Source organism: Ovis aries, chromosome 3 (assembly GCF_016772045.2).
Source record: "Ovis aries strain OAR_USU_Benz2616 breed Rambouillet chromosome 3, ARS-UI_Ramb_v3.0, whole genome shotgun sequence".
Taxonomy (NCBI): Eukaryota; Metazoa; Chordata; class Mammalia; order Artiodactyla; family Bovidae; genus Ovis; species Ovis aries.
The window spans coordinates 147,385,606-147,403,242 of NC_056056.1; the positions used below are offsets into that span (position 1 = coordinate 147,385,606).

Sequence of the window (17,637 nt, forward strand, 5' to 3'; positions counted from 1 at the left end):
CAGTGATGCCATCCAACCATCTCATCCTCTGTCGTCCCCTTCTCCTCCTGCCTTCAATCTTTCCCAGCATCAGGGTCTTTTCTAATTAGTCAGCTCTTTACATCAGGTGGCCAAAGTATTGGAGCTTCAGCTTCAGAATCAGTTCTTCCAGTGAATATCCAGGACTGATTTCCCTTAGGATTGAATGGTTTTATCTCCTTGCAGCCCAAGGAACTCTCAAGAGTCTTCTCTAGCACCACAGTTCAAAAGCATCAGTTCTTTGGTGATCAGCTTTCTTTGTGGTCCAACTCTCACATCCATACATGACCACTGGAAATACCAGAGCTTTGACTAGACGGACCTTTGTTGGCAAAGTAATGTCTCTGCTTTTTAATATGCTATCTAGATTGGTCATAGCTTTTCTTCCAAGGAGCGAGCATCTTTTAATTTCATGGCTGCAGTCACCATCTTCTATGATTTTTGGAACCCAAGAAAATTAAGTCCATCACTGTTCCCATTCTTTCCCTGTCTGTTTGCCATGAAGTGATGGGAACAGATGCCATATCTTTGTTTTTTTGAATGTTCATTTTTAAGCCAGCGTTTCACTCTCTTCTTCCGCTTTCAGCAAGAGGGTCTTTAGTTCTTCTTTGCTTTTGCCATAAGGGTGGTGTTATCTGCATATCTGAGATTATTGATATTTCTCCTAGCAATTTTGATTCCAGCTTGTGCAGCCCACTCCAGTATTCTTGCCTGAAGAATCCCATGCACAGAATAGCCTGGTGGGCTGCAGTTCATTGGGGTCACAAAGAGCTGGACATGACTGAAGTGACTTAGCGTGCATGCATGCCTGAACCCATATTGAGGAGTGCAATCTGCTTTACCCAGTCTACCAATTCAAATGTTAATCCTATCTAGACACACCTTCATAGGCATATCCAGAAATAATATTTAATCAAATATATGGGTACCCTGTAACCCAGTGAAGGTGACATGTAAATTAACCATAACATAGTGTATGCCATGAAGCTAACTATCTCTATCTTCATAATTATAACTTATACTACTATGTCCAATTAACTAAGGAGGAGATAAAGGCTTAGCAAAATTGAATAACATGTGAAAGACCTCACCAGTGGCTGAGCAGTGGAGCTGGAATTTCCATGGCGACCTGTGCAAGTACTGTCCACTGCCATGCGGTCTCACCAAGGACACAGATAAGCGCCAAGCAGGAAAGTAGAGAGCTGGGTAGGCAAAGAGGGCACAGAAGCAAAAGCAAGAATTTTCCTGATATTTTGTGGAAACGAGTCAGGTGTATATTCATTAATTTTCATTAGAATTTGGCAGCTCACTGGATTTGGAAAGTAGGAAGAGGGAGTGATAGCCAAATGACACTTAAAAAAAAAATCCTGTATTAATATGAAATTAGGTAACATAGGGTCTAGGGAGAGAAATGATGACTTCTCTTTACATGTCCTTGAGCTTGCACACCCTTTCTGGGTTCTCCCCTATTCCTCAGATTCATAATACTTTACATGTACCTCTGTTAGAGCCCTTAAACTGATGTGCAGTAGCTTGTTTCATTTCTGTGCATGAGCCCCTCCCCACCCCAATATTATGGAGTCTTCCAAGGCAGAGCCTCTTTCTGTTTCTGTACCTAGCAAAGAGTAGACTCACGGTTGGTGCTTCAGGTGTGATAAGTGGACGAGGGAATATTTGGTCTGAGAGGCTGCAGAGAATAACAGAATTCCAAGGAGATGGAGTGTTTGAAATAGATGTTATGGAAATCTAATTGAAAGTCAACTCAAGATGAATGGAGATCCTCTGGCCAGCGTGGAGGGCCTGACTGATAGAAATGCTTAATTTGGCGTGAAACCAAGATGGCCTGTTTTCCTAATTGTTTGTAAATGATGCTCAACTCCCTAGATATAGGAATGGAGAAAAGAACAGATTGAAATGAACGATTTGAAATAGGTAACTTGGGAATTAAGGCTGGGGATAATGGCAGTTCAGTTCAGTCGCTCAGTCGTGTCCAACTCTTTGCAATCCCATGAACTGCAGCATGCCAGGCCTCCCTGTCCATCACTAACTCCCAGAGCCTACCCAAACTCATTTCCATTGAGTCAGTGATGCCATCCAACCATCTCATCCTCTGTCGTCCCCTTTTCCTCCTGCCCTCAATCTTTCCCAGCATCAGGGTCTTTTCAAATCAGTCAGCTTCGCATCAGGTGTCCAAAGTATTGGAATTTCAGCTTCAACATCAGTCCTTCCAATGCACGCCCAGGACTGATCTCCTTTAGGATGGACTGGTTGGATCTCCTTGCAGTCTAGGGGACTCTCAAGAGTCTTCTCCAACACCACAGTTCAAAAGCATCAATTCTCTGGCGCTCAGCTTTCTTCACAGTCCAATTCTCACATCCATACCTGACTGCTGGAAAAACCATAGCCTTGACTAAACGGACCTTTGTTGGCAAAGTAATGTCTCTGCTTTTAAATATGCTATCTAGGTTGGTCATAACTTTCCCTCCAAGGAGGAAGTGTCTTTTAATTTCATGGCTGCAGGCAAGTAAGGCCATTAAAAACATGAAAGGCAAAGAGACTGAGGGATTGAAGTCTCATAAACACAGAGTATATATATTCCTGTATTGAAAGTGCTTTAGTTTTGTCTTTTATTACTCATCATGTTCATGTTTGTTGGTTTTTTATGCTAAGAACAATCAGCTCATTTAAATATACATATAAAATTACTTGACATTTATGGCATGAACAGAAGTTAGATCAATTCTTAGCTCTACATACCATACTTATTAGTTTGTGACCTTTGGATAGTTGCCTAAACTCTATGTGCTTCTTTCCTCATTAATATTACATGTTCTTTCTTATTGGTAAGACTCTTATGATGATTAAAAATGAGTTTTAAGGCATGAAGAGCTATAGAAATACTAGGAGATTCACTGAGGTTTGAGCAGGTACCTAATACTCTTGGTGTTATGGACTGAATGTTTGTGTCTCCCCAAAATTTATATGTTGAAGCTCTAAATGCCTGATGGGATGGTATTTGAAGATGGGACCTTTGGGAGGTAGTTAGTTTAGATGAGGTCATGAGAGTAGGACCTTCTCTCATGAAGAAAGCAGACACTTCTGTCTCTCTTTCTCTCCCCACCCCACCCTCCGCCTTCTTCCATCCCTCCCTCCTTTCCTCCCTTCCTTTTTCTCTCCGTACATGTTCTGGTGAAAGGCCATGGGAGCGTACAGTGTGAAGGTGGCCCTCTGCAAGCCAGGAAAGGAGCTGTTTCCAGGAGCTGAGTCTGCCAGCACCTTCACTTTCGGGTTCCTGGCCTTGGGAACTATGAAAAATAAATGTCTGTTGTTTAAGCCACACAGTCTATGGTATTTTGTTCTAGCAGCTCAAGCTGATAGAGATACTTCAGTTCAGTCAGTTCAGTCGCTCCTCTGTGTCCGACTCTTTGCGACCCCATGAATTGCAGCACGCCAGGCCTCCCTGTCCATCACCAACTCCCGGAGTTCACTCAGACTCACATCCATTGAGTCGGTGATGCCATCCAGCCATCTTATCCTCTGTCGTCCTTTCTCCTCCTGCCCCCAATCCCTCCCAGCATCAGAGTCTTTTCCAATGAGTCAACTCTTCGCATGAGGTGGCCAAAGTACTGGAGTTTCAGCTTTAGCATCATTCCTTCTAAAGAAATCCCAGGGCTGATCTCCTTTAGAATGGACTGGTTGGATCTCCTTGCAGTCCAAGGGACTCTCAAGAGTCTTCTCCAATACCACATTTCAAAAGCATCAATTCTTCAGCACTCAGCCTTCTTCACAGTCCAACTCTCACATCCATACATGACTACTGGAAAAACCATAGCCTTAACTGGACAGACCCTTGTTGGCAAAGTAATGTCTCTTCTTGGGAATATGCTATCTAGGTTGGTCATAACTTTTCTTCCAAGGAGTAAGCATCTTTTAATTTCATGGCTGCAGTCACCATCTGCAGTGATTTTGGAGCCCCTCAAAAATAAAGTCTGCCACTGTTTCCACTGTTTTCCCATCTATTTCCCATGAAGTGATGGGACCAGATGCCATGATCTGAGTTTTCTAAATGTTGAGCTTTAAGCCAACTTTTTCACTCTCCTCTTTCACTTTCATCAAGAGGCTTTTAGTTCCTCTTCACTTTCTGCCATAACGGTGGTGTCATCTGCATATCTGAGGTTATTGATATTTCTCCTGGCAATCTTGATTCCAGCTTGTGCTTCTTCCAGCCCAGCATTTCTCATGATATCTGTAGATATCTGTATTGATTTTAGTTCTTTCATTTATGATGTTGGTGATTTGTGTCTTCTCTCTTTTTTTCCCTGGTCTTTTCCTATGACTGTTGTAACAAATTACCACAAACTTGGTAACGTAAAACAATAGAAATGTATTCTCACAGTCCGGTTCAAAATAAGTTTTACTAGGTTGAAATCAAAGTGTCTGCAGGGCTACACACCTACTAGAGACTCCAGAGGGAAATCTGTTTCTTGCTTTAAAAAAAAAAAAAATTAACCAACATTCCTTGGCTTATGGCTACATCGATTCAACATATGCACTTATGGTCACATTGCCTTCTCCTATTCTGTCTGAATCTCTTTTTGCCTCCCTCTTATTGGGTTACATGTGATAGCTTTTAGGCCCAAGTAGAATAATCCAGGATAATCTTCCCATATGAAAAATCCTTACTCACAACCACAAACACTATTCTTTGACATCTGAGGTAACATTAACATTCTCTAGGGATTAGGAGATATTTATATCTTTTGAGGGGCCATTATTTAGCCTTCTACAATCTGGCTCAAAGTTTATCAATTTTATTGATATTTTCAACAAGCCAGATTTTGGTTTCATTTGATTGATTTTTTTTCTCAGTTATCTCCTTATCTATTTCATGGATTTCCATTCTGATCTTTATTATTATTTTATCTTGTGCTTTTGGGGGGTTTCTTTTGTCCCTCTTCTGATCTTGTAAGGTGGAAACCAAGGTCACTGCTATAAATTTCTCTCTATTCTATTAGCTCCATTCTACAAATTTTTGTATGATGCATTTTCATATTATTTTAGTTCAGAATACTTTCTAATTTCCCATTATTTCTTTGATCCACGGAAATTTGTTATTCAGGTTCTGATCTGGGGAGAGTTTTCCAATTATCTTTCCATTTATTGATTTGTATGTTAATTTTATTATAATCAGAGAACAGTCTCTGTATGACTTGAATCCTTTTAAATTAATTGAGGCCAGTTTTAGAGCTCAGAATATAATCTATCTCAATAAATGTTCTAAGACATTTAACATGCATTTACTGTTGAAAAGAACATTTGGTCCATAGGATGTTGTCTGAATGTTAGGTCAAGTTTGTTTGTTGTGTTGTTGATGTCTTCTGTATCTTTGCTGATTATCTTTGCTTAGCCTACTTTTACTATTACTCAGAAAGAGGTAATGAAATATCTAAGTATAACTTTGGGTTTTTCTGTTTCCCCTGTGGTTGTGTTTTATGCATCATACAATTTGAAGCTTTTATTAGGAGCAAAGACATTTAGGGTTGTTATGTCCTCTTGCTAAATTAAACTCTTTATCATCACAAGTTGTACTTTCCAACCGTTTTGCATGCCTGGTACTTTTTTGTGGTATGCCAGAACTATTAAATTTTATCTTACTGCTGAACTTGGTTCTGGGATGCTACTCACTTACTTGGAAGCATTTGAGTCTTTAACTGTTTTAGATGGTGTCCAAGCAGTGTTTAATCTTGGACTAAATATATATATTACTGAGGTAAAACTCTTCTGAATATTCTTCCTTATGGTAGTCCTGTGTAAATTCCTGGAGTTCATTACTTTAGTTCTTTCCTGCGACTCTTTCCCCTGCCTGGGGTAGTTTCTTCACAAAACGTGAACTGATCTGTCCTCAACTGAAAAATCTAGAGTGCTCATGTCTCCCGTGTCCTCTCTGTGACATTCTGTTCTCTCCAGCACTCTGCCCCATGAACTCTAGTCACCTGGGTCCTGAGCTGCATTGTTTCAACTTAAGGTGGCCATCTGTTTGCCTGCTTTCCCCTCCCCATACTGCAACCTTCTGTATTACTGCCTGAATACTTTATTCCAGGTTTTAGCTGGGGCATTTGTAGGGTTCATCTCATTTACTTCCTGAATCTCAGGAGTCGTATTCTTTGTCTCCTTATCATGTGAAGTATTGTTTCATGCATTGTTGCATGGCTTTTTAATTGTTGCATATTGGAGGTAAATCTGATAACTGTTACTTCATCTCATCTGAAAGTGGAAGTCAGGACCTGGAATTTTATACAAAGTGTGGTCTAGTGCATTTTTTAATCACACCTGGAGAAAATTCTGTGGGCTCAGCTTCTTCACAGTCAGCTTGACCACAGGAATGGCTGTACTTGTCAGACTGTCCTTTACAGCCCTTCCACCAGAGCCCCTGCCACAACTGGATGATCATTGTGAAAGTTATTGATACTTAGTATGAGGTGTTCAGAATGATGGAAAAGATAAACCCATTTGGAGTTTTTGCCTGTATTGTTTTATTATGTGTTATATTTTGTATTCTGCATTTCCATTTTGCTTTAGTTATCTAGAGGTTTTAGTTTTTATTGTGTGGGAATTTCTGTTTTTCAAAGACAAATGTTTTGTTAACAATAAACTGTGAAATGTTTGTGTACATAAAATGTTTTTAATTACAAAAGTCAAAAGAAATTTTATAAGTAGAGCATGACATTTTAAATTTTCACATTCGACCTATTAATATATTTGAATATTTCTTGCCTCATAGCTTGCATAAAATGAAGATTAATGGTTTGCATTCATGAAGTTAGTTTTACTGCCTAATAAGGCTTGGTTTATTATTTTAAATTCTTTCAATCTGTTTGTGCATAATCAGATGTACAGCTGCTATGACCAAAATTTATCTTTAAAAAATATTTCAGTATAATAGAGGAACTACCATTGTTTATTATTAATCAGGAATTCCAAACCAAAAGAAAGTCTAAAACCCAGAGGTGACCATATTTTTTTATCTATAACATTGTTTTTCATTTTTATTGTAGTATAGTTGATTTAAAGTATGGTGTTAGTTTCAGCTCTTCAGCAAAGTGAATCGAGTATACATATACATATATCTACTCTTTATTAGATTCTTTTCCCATATAGGTCATTACAGAGTTTTGAGAACCTATGTACAGAAGGTCCTTATTAGTTACCTGTCTTATATATAGTAGTGTACATATGTTAATCCCAATCTCCCAATTTATCCCTCCCCCTGTCTCCCCCTAGTAACCATAAGTGTGTTTTCTACATCTGTGACTCTGTTTTGTAAATAAGTTCATTTTGTAACATTTTTTTTTAGGTTCTACATGTAAACAAAGTCATATGATTTTTTTATTTCTCTGTCTGACTTAATCCATTGTGACACTCTCTAGGTCCATCTGTGTTGCTACAGATGACATTATTTCATTCTGCTTCATGGCTTAGTAATATTCCATAGTACATATATATACCAGATCTTTTTATGCGTTCCTCTGTTGATGAACATTTAGGTTGCTTCCATGTCCTGGCTACTGGAAATAGTGCTGTAATAAACAGTGGATGCATGTATCTTTTTACATTATGATTTTCTCCAGATGACAGGATCACATGGTAGCTCTACCTCTAGTTTTTAAGGATGCTTCATACTTTTCTCCATATGTACCAATCTACATTCCCACCAACAGTGTAGGAGGGTTCACTTTTCTCCACATCCTCTCCAGCATTGATTGTTTATAGATTTTTTTTGATGGTGGCCATTCTGACCTGTGTGAGGTTGATACCTCATATAGTTTTTATTTGCATTTCTCTAATAATTAATGATCTTTTCGTGTGTCCTTTGGCCATCTGTATGTCCTCTTTGGAGAAATATGATCTTTCATCCATTTCTTGATTGGATTGTTTGTTGTTTTTAATTTTTTATATTGAGCTGCATGAGCTATTTGTGTATTAGAGATATTACTTCCTTATCAGCTGCTTTGTTGGCAAATATTTTCTCCCATTATGTGGTTGTCTAGTCATTTTATTTACAGTTTCTTTGCTGTGCAAAAGGTTTAAGTTTAATTATGCCTCATTTGTTTATCTTTTTTTATTTTCAAAATAAAATAAAGGAGATATATCAAAAATGATCTTGATGCAATTTATGTTAGAAAGTGTTTTGCCTATGTTTTACTCTAAGATTTCTATAGTATCTAGCCTTCACTTAAGTTTTTAATCAGTTTTGAGTTTATTTTTGTGTGTGGTGCTAGAAAGTGTTCTAACTTTATTATTTTACATGTAGCTGTCTAGTTCTCTTAGCACCAATTAATGAGGAAAATGTCTTTCTTTCAGTTCAGTTCAGTTCAGTCACTCAGCCATGTCCGACTCTTTGAGACCCCATTCACTACAGCCTGCCAGTCTTCCCTGTCCATCACCAACTCCCAGAGATTGCTCAAACTCATGTCCATCAAATTGATGATGCCATCCAACCATCTCATTTTCTGTCGTCCCCTTCTCCCCTGCCTTCAATCTTTCCCAATATCAGGGTCTTCTCCAGTGAGTCAGTTCTTCGCATCAGGTAGCCAAAGTATTGGAGTTTCAGCTTCAGCATCAGTCCTTCCAATGAATATTCAGGACTGATTTCCTTTAGGACTGACTGGTTTGATCATTTAGTCCAAAAAGTCTCTACTTTTTAATAAGCTGTCTAGGTTGGTCCTAGCTTTTCTTCCAAGGAGAAAATGTCTTTTTTTTTTTTTTTTTTTCATGGCTGCAGTCACCATCTGCAGTGATTTTGGAGCCCAAGAAAATAAAGCCTGTCACTGTTTGCATTGTTTCCCATCTATTTGCCATGAAGTAATGGAACCAGATGGAATGGGAAAGACTAGAGATCACTTTAAGAAAATTAGAGATATCAAGGGAACTTTTCATGCAAAGATGGGCATAAAAAAGGAAAGAAAATATATGGACCTAACAAAAGCAGAAGATATTAAGAAGAGGTGGCAAAAATACACAGAAGAACTATACAAAAAAGATCTTCATGACCCAGATATTCATGATGGTATAATCACTCACCTAGAACCAGACATCATGGATGGGAATTCAAGTGGGCCTTAGGAAGCATCACTATGAACAAAGCTAGTGGAGGTGATGGAATTCCAGTTGAGCTCTTTCAAATCCTGAAAGATGATGCTGTGAAAGTGCTGCACTCATTATGCCAGCAAATTTGGAAAACTCAGCAGTGGCCACAGGACTGGAAAAGGTGTTTTCATTCCAATTCCAAAGAAAGGCAATGCCAAAGAATGCTCAAACCACACAATTGCACTCATCTCACACGCTAGTAAAGTAATGCTCAAAATTCTCCAATATGTGAACTGTGAACTTTCAGATGTTCAAGCTGGTTTTAGAAAAGGCAGAGGAGCCAGAGATCAAATTGCCAACATCTGTTGGATCATGGAGAAATCAAGAGAGTTCCAGAAAAACATCTATCTCTGCTCTGTTGACTATGCCAAAGCCTTTGACTGTGTGGATCACAATAAAATCTGGAAAATTCTTAAAAGAGATGGGAATACCAGACCACCTGACCTTTTTCTTGAGAAATCTCTATGCAGGTCAGGAAGCAACAGTTAGTATTGGACATGGAACAACAGACTGGTTCCAAATCAGGAAAGGAGTACATCAAGGCTGTATATTGTCACCCTGCTTATTAACTTATATGCAGAGTAAATCATGAGAAACGCTGGCCTGGATGAAGCCCAAGCTGGAATCAAGATTGTGGGGAGAAAGATCAATAACCTCAGATGTGCAGATGACACCACCCTTATGGCAGAAAGTGAAGAAGAACTAAAGAGCCTCTTGATGAAAGTGAAAGAGGAGAGTGAAAACGGCTTAAAGCTCAACATTCAGAAAACTAAGATCATGGCATCCAGTCTGATCACATCATGGCAAATAGATAGGGAAACAGTGGAAACAGTGTCAGCCTTTATTTTTTTGAGCTCCAAAATCACTGCAGATGTTGATTATAGCCATGAAATTAAAAGACATTTGCTCCTTGGAAGAAAAGTTATGACCAACCTAGACAGCTTATTCAAAAGCAGAGACATTACTTTGCCAACAAAGGACTGTCTAGTCAAAGCTATTGCTTTTCCAGTAGTCATATATGGATGTGAGAGTTGGACTATAAAGAAAGCTGAGCGCCGAAGAATTAATGTTTTTGAACTGTGGTGCTGGAGAAGACTCTTGAGAGTCCCTTGGACTGCAAGAAGATCCAGCTAGTTTATCCTAAAGGAGTTCAGTCCTGGTTGTTGATTGGAAGGACTGAGGTTGAAGCTGAAACTGCAGTACTGTGGCCACCTGATGTGAGGAGCTGGCTCAATTGAAAAGACGATGATGGAGGCCTGGTGTGCTGTAGTCCATTGGGTCGCAAAGAGTTGGACATGAATAAGCGACTGAAATGAAATAATGAATGAATGAATGATGGAACTGGGTACCATGATCTTTGTCTTTTGAATGTTGACTTTTAAGCCAGCATTTCACTGTCCTCTTTCACTTTTGTCAAGAGGCTCTTCAAGTCCTCTTCACCTTCTGCCATAAGGTTGGTGTCATCTGCATATCTGAGGTTATTGATATTTTTCCCAGCAATCTTCATTCCAACTTGTGTTTCATCCAGCCCAGCATTTGCAATGATGTTCTCTGCATATAAGTTAGATAACCAGGGTGACAATATACAACCTTGACGTACTCCTTTCCTAATTTAGAGCCAGTCTGTTTTTCCATGTCTGGTTCTTGCCTCCTTTATCATAGATTAGATGACCATAGGTGCTTGTGTTTATCTCCATACATTCTCTTATGTTCCATTGATCTATATCTCTGATTTTGTGCCAGTACCATGCTGTTTTGTTTCCTGTAGCTTTCGAGTATAGTGTAAAGTCACAGAACCTGATTACTCCAGCTCTGTTTTTCAAAACCCAGATTGAGAAAAAATCTAGGAAATAAATATGGGATGTTGTGTGATAATTTATTTCTTGTTATTTTGGCTAATAAAACTTTAATCCTAATTTGTCATCATTTTCTCTTTATTTTTCTACCCTCCCATATCAGTATTGCTTAAACTATCAAGTCATGAAACAGGTTAATAGAGAAAATAAATACATCTATCCAAAGATTATGATAGATTTCTTACAGAAGACTAGTTTCTCATCTATGGAGTTTCCTAAAAGCTGAAAAATGGGTTTGGGTGTTTTTTGTTTTGCTCTGTTTCGTCACATCATAGTTGTTGTCTTTAAATTTTTTCATGGTATATAAAGTAAATTATAATCTTTTCCCCTTCATGGATCACATTCTTGTCGTGGTGAAAGGGCTTGCATAACTCAATGAAGCTTTGAGCCATGCTGTACAAGGCCACCCAAGACAGATGTATCATAGTGAAGAGCTTTGACAAAACATGGTCCACTGGAGGAGGCAACCCACTGTTATTCTTGCCGCAAGAAACCCCATATGACACTGGAAGATGAGCCCTCCAGATGGGAAGATGTCCATTATGCTACTAGGGAAGGATGGAAGGCAATCACTAAATACTCCTGAAAGAATTAAGTAATGGGCCAAATTGTAAACAGTGTTCAACTGTGGATATGTCTGGTGGTAAAAGTAAAGTCTGATTCTGTAAAGACATAGGAGCCTGGGTGCTACAGTCCAAACTTAGTCACTGAATAATCTTTTATATGAATTTTTTGATTTATGGAAATAGGTAGATATTTAATTGATGGTGTGCACAGTCCTTATTTTGTAGCTCATTCATAGATTTCTAAGTTTGCAGATGAGTCTGCTTTTCAGAGAAGTGACCCAGATATATTTCTATATTTTCATAAAAGCTACCTATTTGAAACAACCTTCTTAAAACTTTACTTAAATATAAAACAACTTGACATTTATAATACTCTTAGCTTACCTTCTAAATGGGTGTATCCAGTCTTACCATCTAGAGACAAAATTGTTGGAAGTCAATCAAGTCTTCATGCGATTATAATTGTTCCTGTGTAGAGATGAATATCTTTACCCAGCAATCTTCAATACTAATGCCCTGTCTTGACATCCTATATGAACTTGTATTGCTGAGACAATAGCACATTCTATTCCATTTCTGTGAACTGGAATATTAGATTTCCAGAAGATTCCAAAATAGCAAAATTTTCTCATTTCTCAGGTAGATTTCTACCTGACTTGGTTTCAGTATCAGCATCAGTTCAGTCACTCAGTCATGTCTGATTCGTTGCAACCCCATGAACCGCAGCACGCCAGGCCTCCCTGTCCATCACAAATTGCTGGAGTCTACCCAACTCATGTCCACTGAGTCAGTGATGCCATCCAACCATTTCATCCTCTCTTGTCCCCTTCTCCTGCCCTCAGTCTTTCCCAGCATCAGGGTCTTTTCAAATGACTCAGCTCTTCGCATCAGGTGGCCAAAGTATTGAAGTTTCAGCTTCAACATTAGTCCTTCCAATGACATGGTTTAGGGTTTACTTAAAAAAAAAAAAAAAAAAAAGCCTCCAAGAAAAATTCCTCTAATGAAGCAATTAACATCCTAGTGATCGCAGGCTATTTCTTATACAGCAGGAATACCAAAGATCCTTTTAATCAACTCTGGCACCATAATGACACTATACAGCATGCCTCTGTGAAGTTGTAACAAGCACTTCTGGGAATAAAAAGGGCACTTTGGGTAGTTATGTCCAAATGATAGGCCTTAATTGGTTAGTTACCTTACTTAAGGCCTGAGGGTTCAGATCTAGAGCTTTTCAGAATTGATCTAGATTCTGATATAGAGACACCCATTTTGAAAGCCCATTGATATTTTTAAATTATCATTTAATACCACTAGGAAACTATTAAAAAATCTAGAAATATCATACATATACCTATATAAAATAGATTTTAAATGTTATCTCTTTATTATCTTTTGGGTATTTTTATTAATAATACTCATTTCAGTCATAACTGAGTCTGATGTCACAGTCGGATTCCTTAACTTTAAATACATTGGAATTAATTTTGTTACTTTAGTCAAATGCTGCTGCTGCTGCTGCTAAGTCGCTTCAGTCGTGTCTGACTCTGTGCGACCCCATAGACGGCAGCCCACCAGGCTCCACTGTCCCTGGGATTCTCCAGGCAAGAACACTGGAGTGGGTTGCCATTGCCTTCTCCAATGCATGGAAGTGCAAAGTGAAAGTGAAGTCTCTTAGTCGTGTCCAACCCTCAGCGACCCCATGGACTGCATGCAGCCTTCCAGGCTCCTCCGTCCATGGGATTTTCCAGGCAAGAGTACTGGGGTGGTGTGCAATTGCCTTCTCCCTTTAGTCAAATAAATTGTAATAAATTCTGTTCCTTGTTTAATTGTTTTTTAATGAATGCCATTCTTTTAGTTGATTAAAGCAATTTTTCCAGTAACTTTGTAAGTTGTCCCACATTGAGCGGATTTTAAATAGTAATTAATTGCCTGCAAGCAGAAGAACAGAGTGTTTGTTATAGCTCTTGGAAATTTAAGGAAAAAGAATTTCTAACCATTACAGTTATGTAGATCTTCCCCCTAGTATCCATAAAATGTTTTAACTTGAATTCTCTCTAGTTGATTTTATAGTTTCAACTCAAATATTTACTGTTTTCAAAAATATATTATGCCCCTATTTCTATAAAAGTACACATGTTCTATTTTTAAATGCCAAGTTGTGTTGATTCCATAGAGATTTGGGGAAATTTATCCTAATGGGAATAATTACTGTGGGAGCTAAAAATAATAGATGTGTCCTTCTTTTTCCTTCTTTTTTTTAAAAAGCTGGACCTGTGATCTGCAGAATGCTGAGTTATCCCCCAACTCGCCGAGCGTTAATTGTGGGTTGTGGTCTACAAATGTTCCAACAGCTCTCAGGCATTAACACCATCATGTATGTATTTCTTTCTAACTTTTTACTGAAAAGATTGTGAGGAATTATTTTATATGGAAAAAAAATAGTAGGACTCATGGAGATTTGTTTTTATTAAATGTGTAGAAGTCTCCTTTTGGGAGATACTTAACCGTACAGTATTTTTAAAAAACTGTATAGTTTAAAAGTCTTACCAAATTTTAACTAGAAGGAAGTGACTTATTTTGTTCATTGTAATTATTGGCTTTATTTGATTTCTTACAATTTCTTTTTTATGCCATCAATTAGTTTCTTTTATTCTGAGCTACTAAATATATCATTTTTCATAAGCTATTTCATGATTCACATTAAAAAGTAAACCGAAGGATAAACCTGGCATTTATTAGAGATCAGTGGACACACAGCTAGTTCATTTCCTTTTAGGACAGTCAGTTACAATACAATGTGATAAGAACATTAATAGAAGTATGTCTTTTACAACTAGAATACAGTGGACCAGGGATGGAATGGGAGCAAAGAAGTAGGAAATATACAAAAGTTCTGCATTTTCTAGTTTTCACAGTAATTCTCAAAGTTGTATGTGTGTTGTGGGTGAAGCAGAGTGAATAGTGGGGGCTTGACTGTATTTCATTCATTCAATGTTAAACCCATTTTTGATGGTTGATTTTGTACTAGATACATAGCAGTGAATACGGGAGACACAGTCCTTGGCCTTATAGAGTATACAGGTTGGTGCAGGAAACAACACATTAAATAAATTCACAGTTCAATACAGCATTTCAAATTGTCATAAGAGCTATGTAAGATTGTTCCAAGAGAAGACTTTTAAGATCCTAGGTAACAGAATATGGGTTAGAGAAAAGCCATGATTTTTGCTGAGAATCTGGTTATTGGTGAAAAGCTCTGTTTTCAGAAGCTTTCCGTTATACATAAAATTATTCATTATTCATTAGAAAAACACAAATTATGTAAAATGTATTTTACCTAGTAAACCGTTTGTTTTGGGGACTTTTGATTTTTTTTAATTACTTGGGTTATAATGAATTATTCAGTGGTAATTTCAGAAGAGTGAATTAGTTAAAGTAGTAACTAGGGCCCAAGGACCGATTAGATTAAGTTGGAATTTACTAAGAAACTCCAACTTGAATATATCCATACCCTTTGTGAATTTGACTTTAATGATAATCCTTGTTAGCTTTCTGAACTACATTTTAATATTGGTTCTCTCCTCCCCTCTAACATTTACTTTCATTTTTTCCTTAACATTATCATATCTATTAAGCTTATCTGTCAGTATAGCATCTAACATTTTTGTTTCTGGACGTGGCATACCATGACTTTTCCGAGGCACATCCATTGTCCTTAGTGTAGTAATGGTATGGAATTGTAACAAGGTTAGCACCAATCTTTCAAACAACACAATTCAGTAATAATCCTATGTACAAATCTAGTTCATCAACCTAATTTAACATATGTCCTATTTCTCAAAATCTTTTGTTTGTTCTACCCTTTTCTAGGCATTTAAACTTGACAAGTTTAAAGCATAGAAAGTGAATTTTTGTTGTGCTTTTTTGTATTCCTATAAAACAAGGATCACAGACAGGGCCAATCTAATTGGTGGGTGAGGTGAAGCCAGTGTGTTCCTAGTTGAAATGATTGTTATATAGTCCACTTGTGATATCTAATGTAAAATGTGCTGATTCAAGTTTTCAGATTTTAATAAAGTGTTTATTTCTCTAAATTCTCAGTCTTTTCACAGTGAGATCAAGTGAAATGACTATAAGGATCTTGATATTCCTTAAGATGTATGATAGTCATTAATGTACTTTGCTTATCACAAACTAATAGGTAGTGTCTTCAATACAGCTGTTGCTTGTAGTTGAATATTAATCCTGGAAAGTAGGAATAATAAAATAAGGTAAATGATGGTTAATTTTATACTGTGTCTACATGATGCAGAATAGGCAACTCCCTGCAGACTTTACTATAACCTTAGTATCGGAGGTTAGAAGACTAGACTCTTAAATGATGTTACCTATGCTAAGTAACTGTTGGTTTTTCATAGTATATAACTTCAGACATTCATATTTTAAGCCCATAAAACTGTAAATCAGTTTCTTTAAAGTAGACCATGCTTTATTATTATTTGGATGGAAAATGACTAATTTAGGATCCTCATATAATGTGTTTTTTCCTACTTTATCTAGTCTGTATTCATGTGTGTGCATGTATATGTTTTTCTTTTTCCATTTTTTCCCCCATTATCCTTCAGGTAGAGTAAATACTATCATAATTTTTGTTTCTTATAGTTTAAAATAATCTTTAAATGCAGCTTAATAGTTTTTATTGCCTTTACTAGAAAATATCTATTACGTTTTTTCATTTAAAAATGTTATTTAATTAATAATTCTGTTTTTAATGAATATTTTTTATGTATATTACTCTTTATTCTTTTTTGCTTCTTCTCTTTCAAGTGGAAAATGAAGTAGTCAGTGCTCCTTTATATTTCCAACCCAAGCTTAATAATCTGTAGAAGTTGATATTTTTTAATAAAATCCATTTTCTACCCCAAGTTTTAATTCTGACTTTTACCAAGAACAGTTCATAAAAGATCGTATGAAAACATATTGAAACATAAAATCATCCTTACAATTGTATTATATAATCTTACCATGTTTAGTTTTCTCTGGTCTCCCTCATAGGGTCTTTATTTCTATATCCATGAATTAATGTTCTATTTCAGTTAAAGAAATAGGTTTATTTCTTAGAATATTTATTCTCTGCTATGAAAAAAAAATATATATATAGTGTGAGTGTATCCAGGTATCTTATATTTGTATAAGTCCTGTTTATATCCTAACCCATACCTTATCGTCCTCCTGTCATATCAAGCATAGGACTTCTAAGGTCTTAACACTGTTACATACCTCATACGCTACATTTAACTTTTAGAAGAGGCAATTTTCTATTTTGACTCTAATCAATAATTTCAAACATGCTGCTGAATAGGTTATTCTCTATTCACAAGAGAGAACAGAGCAAATAGAGTTCTGTTTTCCTGGTATATTCCTGCTATATTATTGTACTACCTCACAGAGCAATAAAATATTTTCACATGTCAAAATAAATGGAAGAGTAGTGATCTGTGAAGAATATGATGATTAATGTGAAAACAACTCACTTAAGTAATTCTCATGTGATTTCTTCTAAACTCTGGTTATAATGTCAATAATTTTCCAATTTCTAGCTAAAAGTTTTTAATTTATTAATAAAAGGGTCATTCCCACATTATTACTACCACAACCAAAATGTGTATGGGTGAATAATTAGGTGGTAGTGAGGGAGAGAGAGGAAAAAAAGAAAAAGAAATAAAGTAAAAGAAAGGAAACACTTGGCTACATTTGGGTTTGTTAGCATTTTGCTTCTTTTGAGGAGCTTAAGCTATATTTTGATATGTCTTGATAATCATAAAATTAGTCCATCTTGGACAGGTGGAAGGTAGCAGAGTTTTACCTGGGAAAACCAAGTGTTTAAATGGATCATTTTAAGGTTACACAGAAAATCTGCAGTAAAGAGGAGAAGTAAATCCAGAATTTTAAGCTTTTATGTCAGCTTCAGGTAAAAGGGATTATGGGTGTATAAACTTCTTTTGGACACTCTAAATAATCTGCTATTTTTAAGCTGCTCTTCTTTTAGA

General features: G+C 36.9%; 1 protein-coding gene across 1 annotated transcript in view; it reads left to right on the forward strand.

The window, feature by feature from the left end:
- The window catches only part of SLC2A13 (solute carrier family 2 member 13), a 515,613-nt gene that overhangs the window by 209,711 nt on the left and 288,265 nt on the right, over nucleotides 1–17,637 (forward strand). The window contains exon 4 of the mRNA XM_027967447.2: nucleotides 13,853–13,961. Coding sequence (XP_027823248.2) covers nucleotides 13,853–13,961 — 109 coding nt within the window. The remainder of the gene's footprint in view (nucleotides 1–13,852; nucleotides 13,962–17,637) is intronic.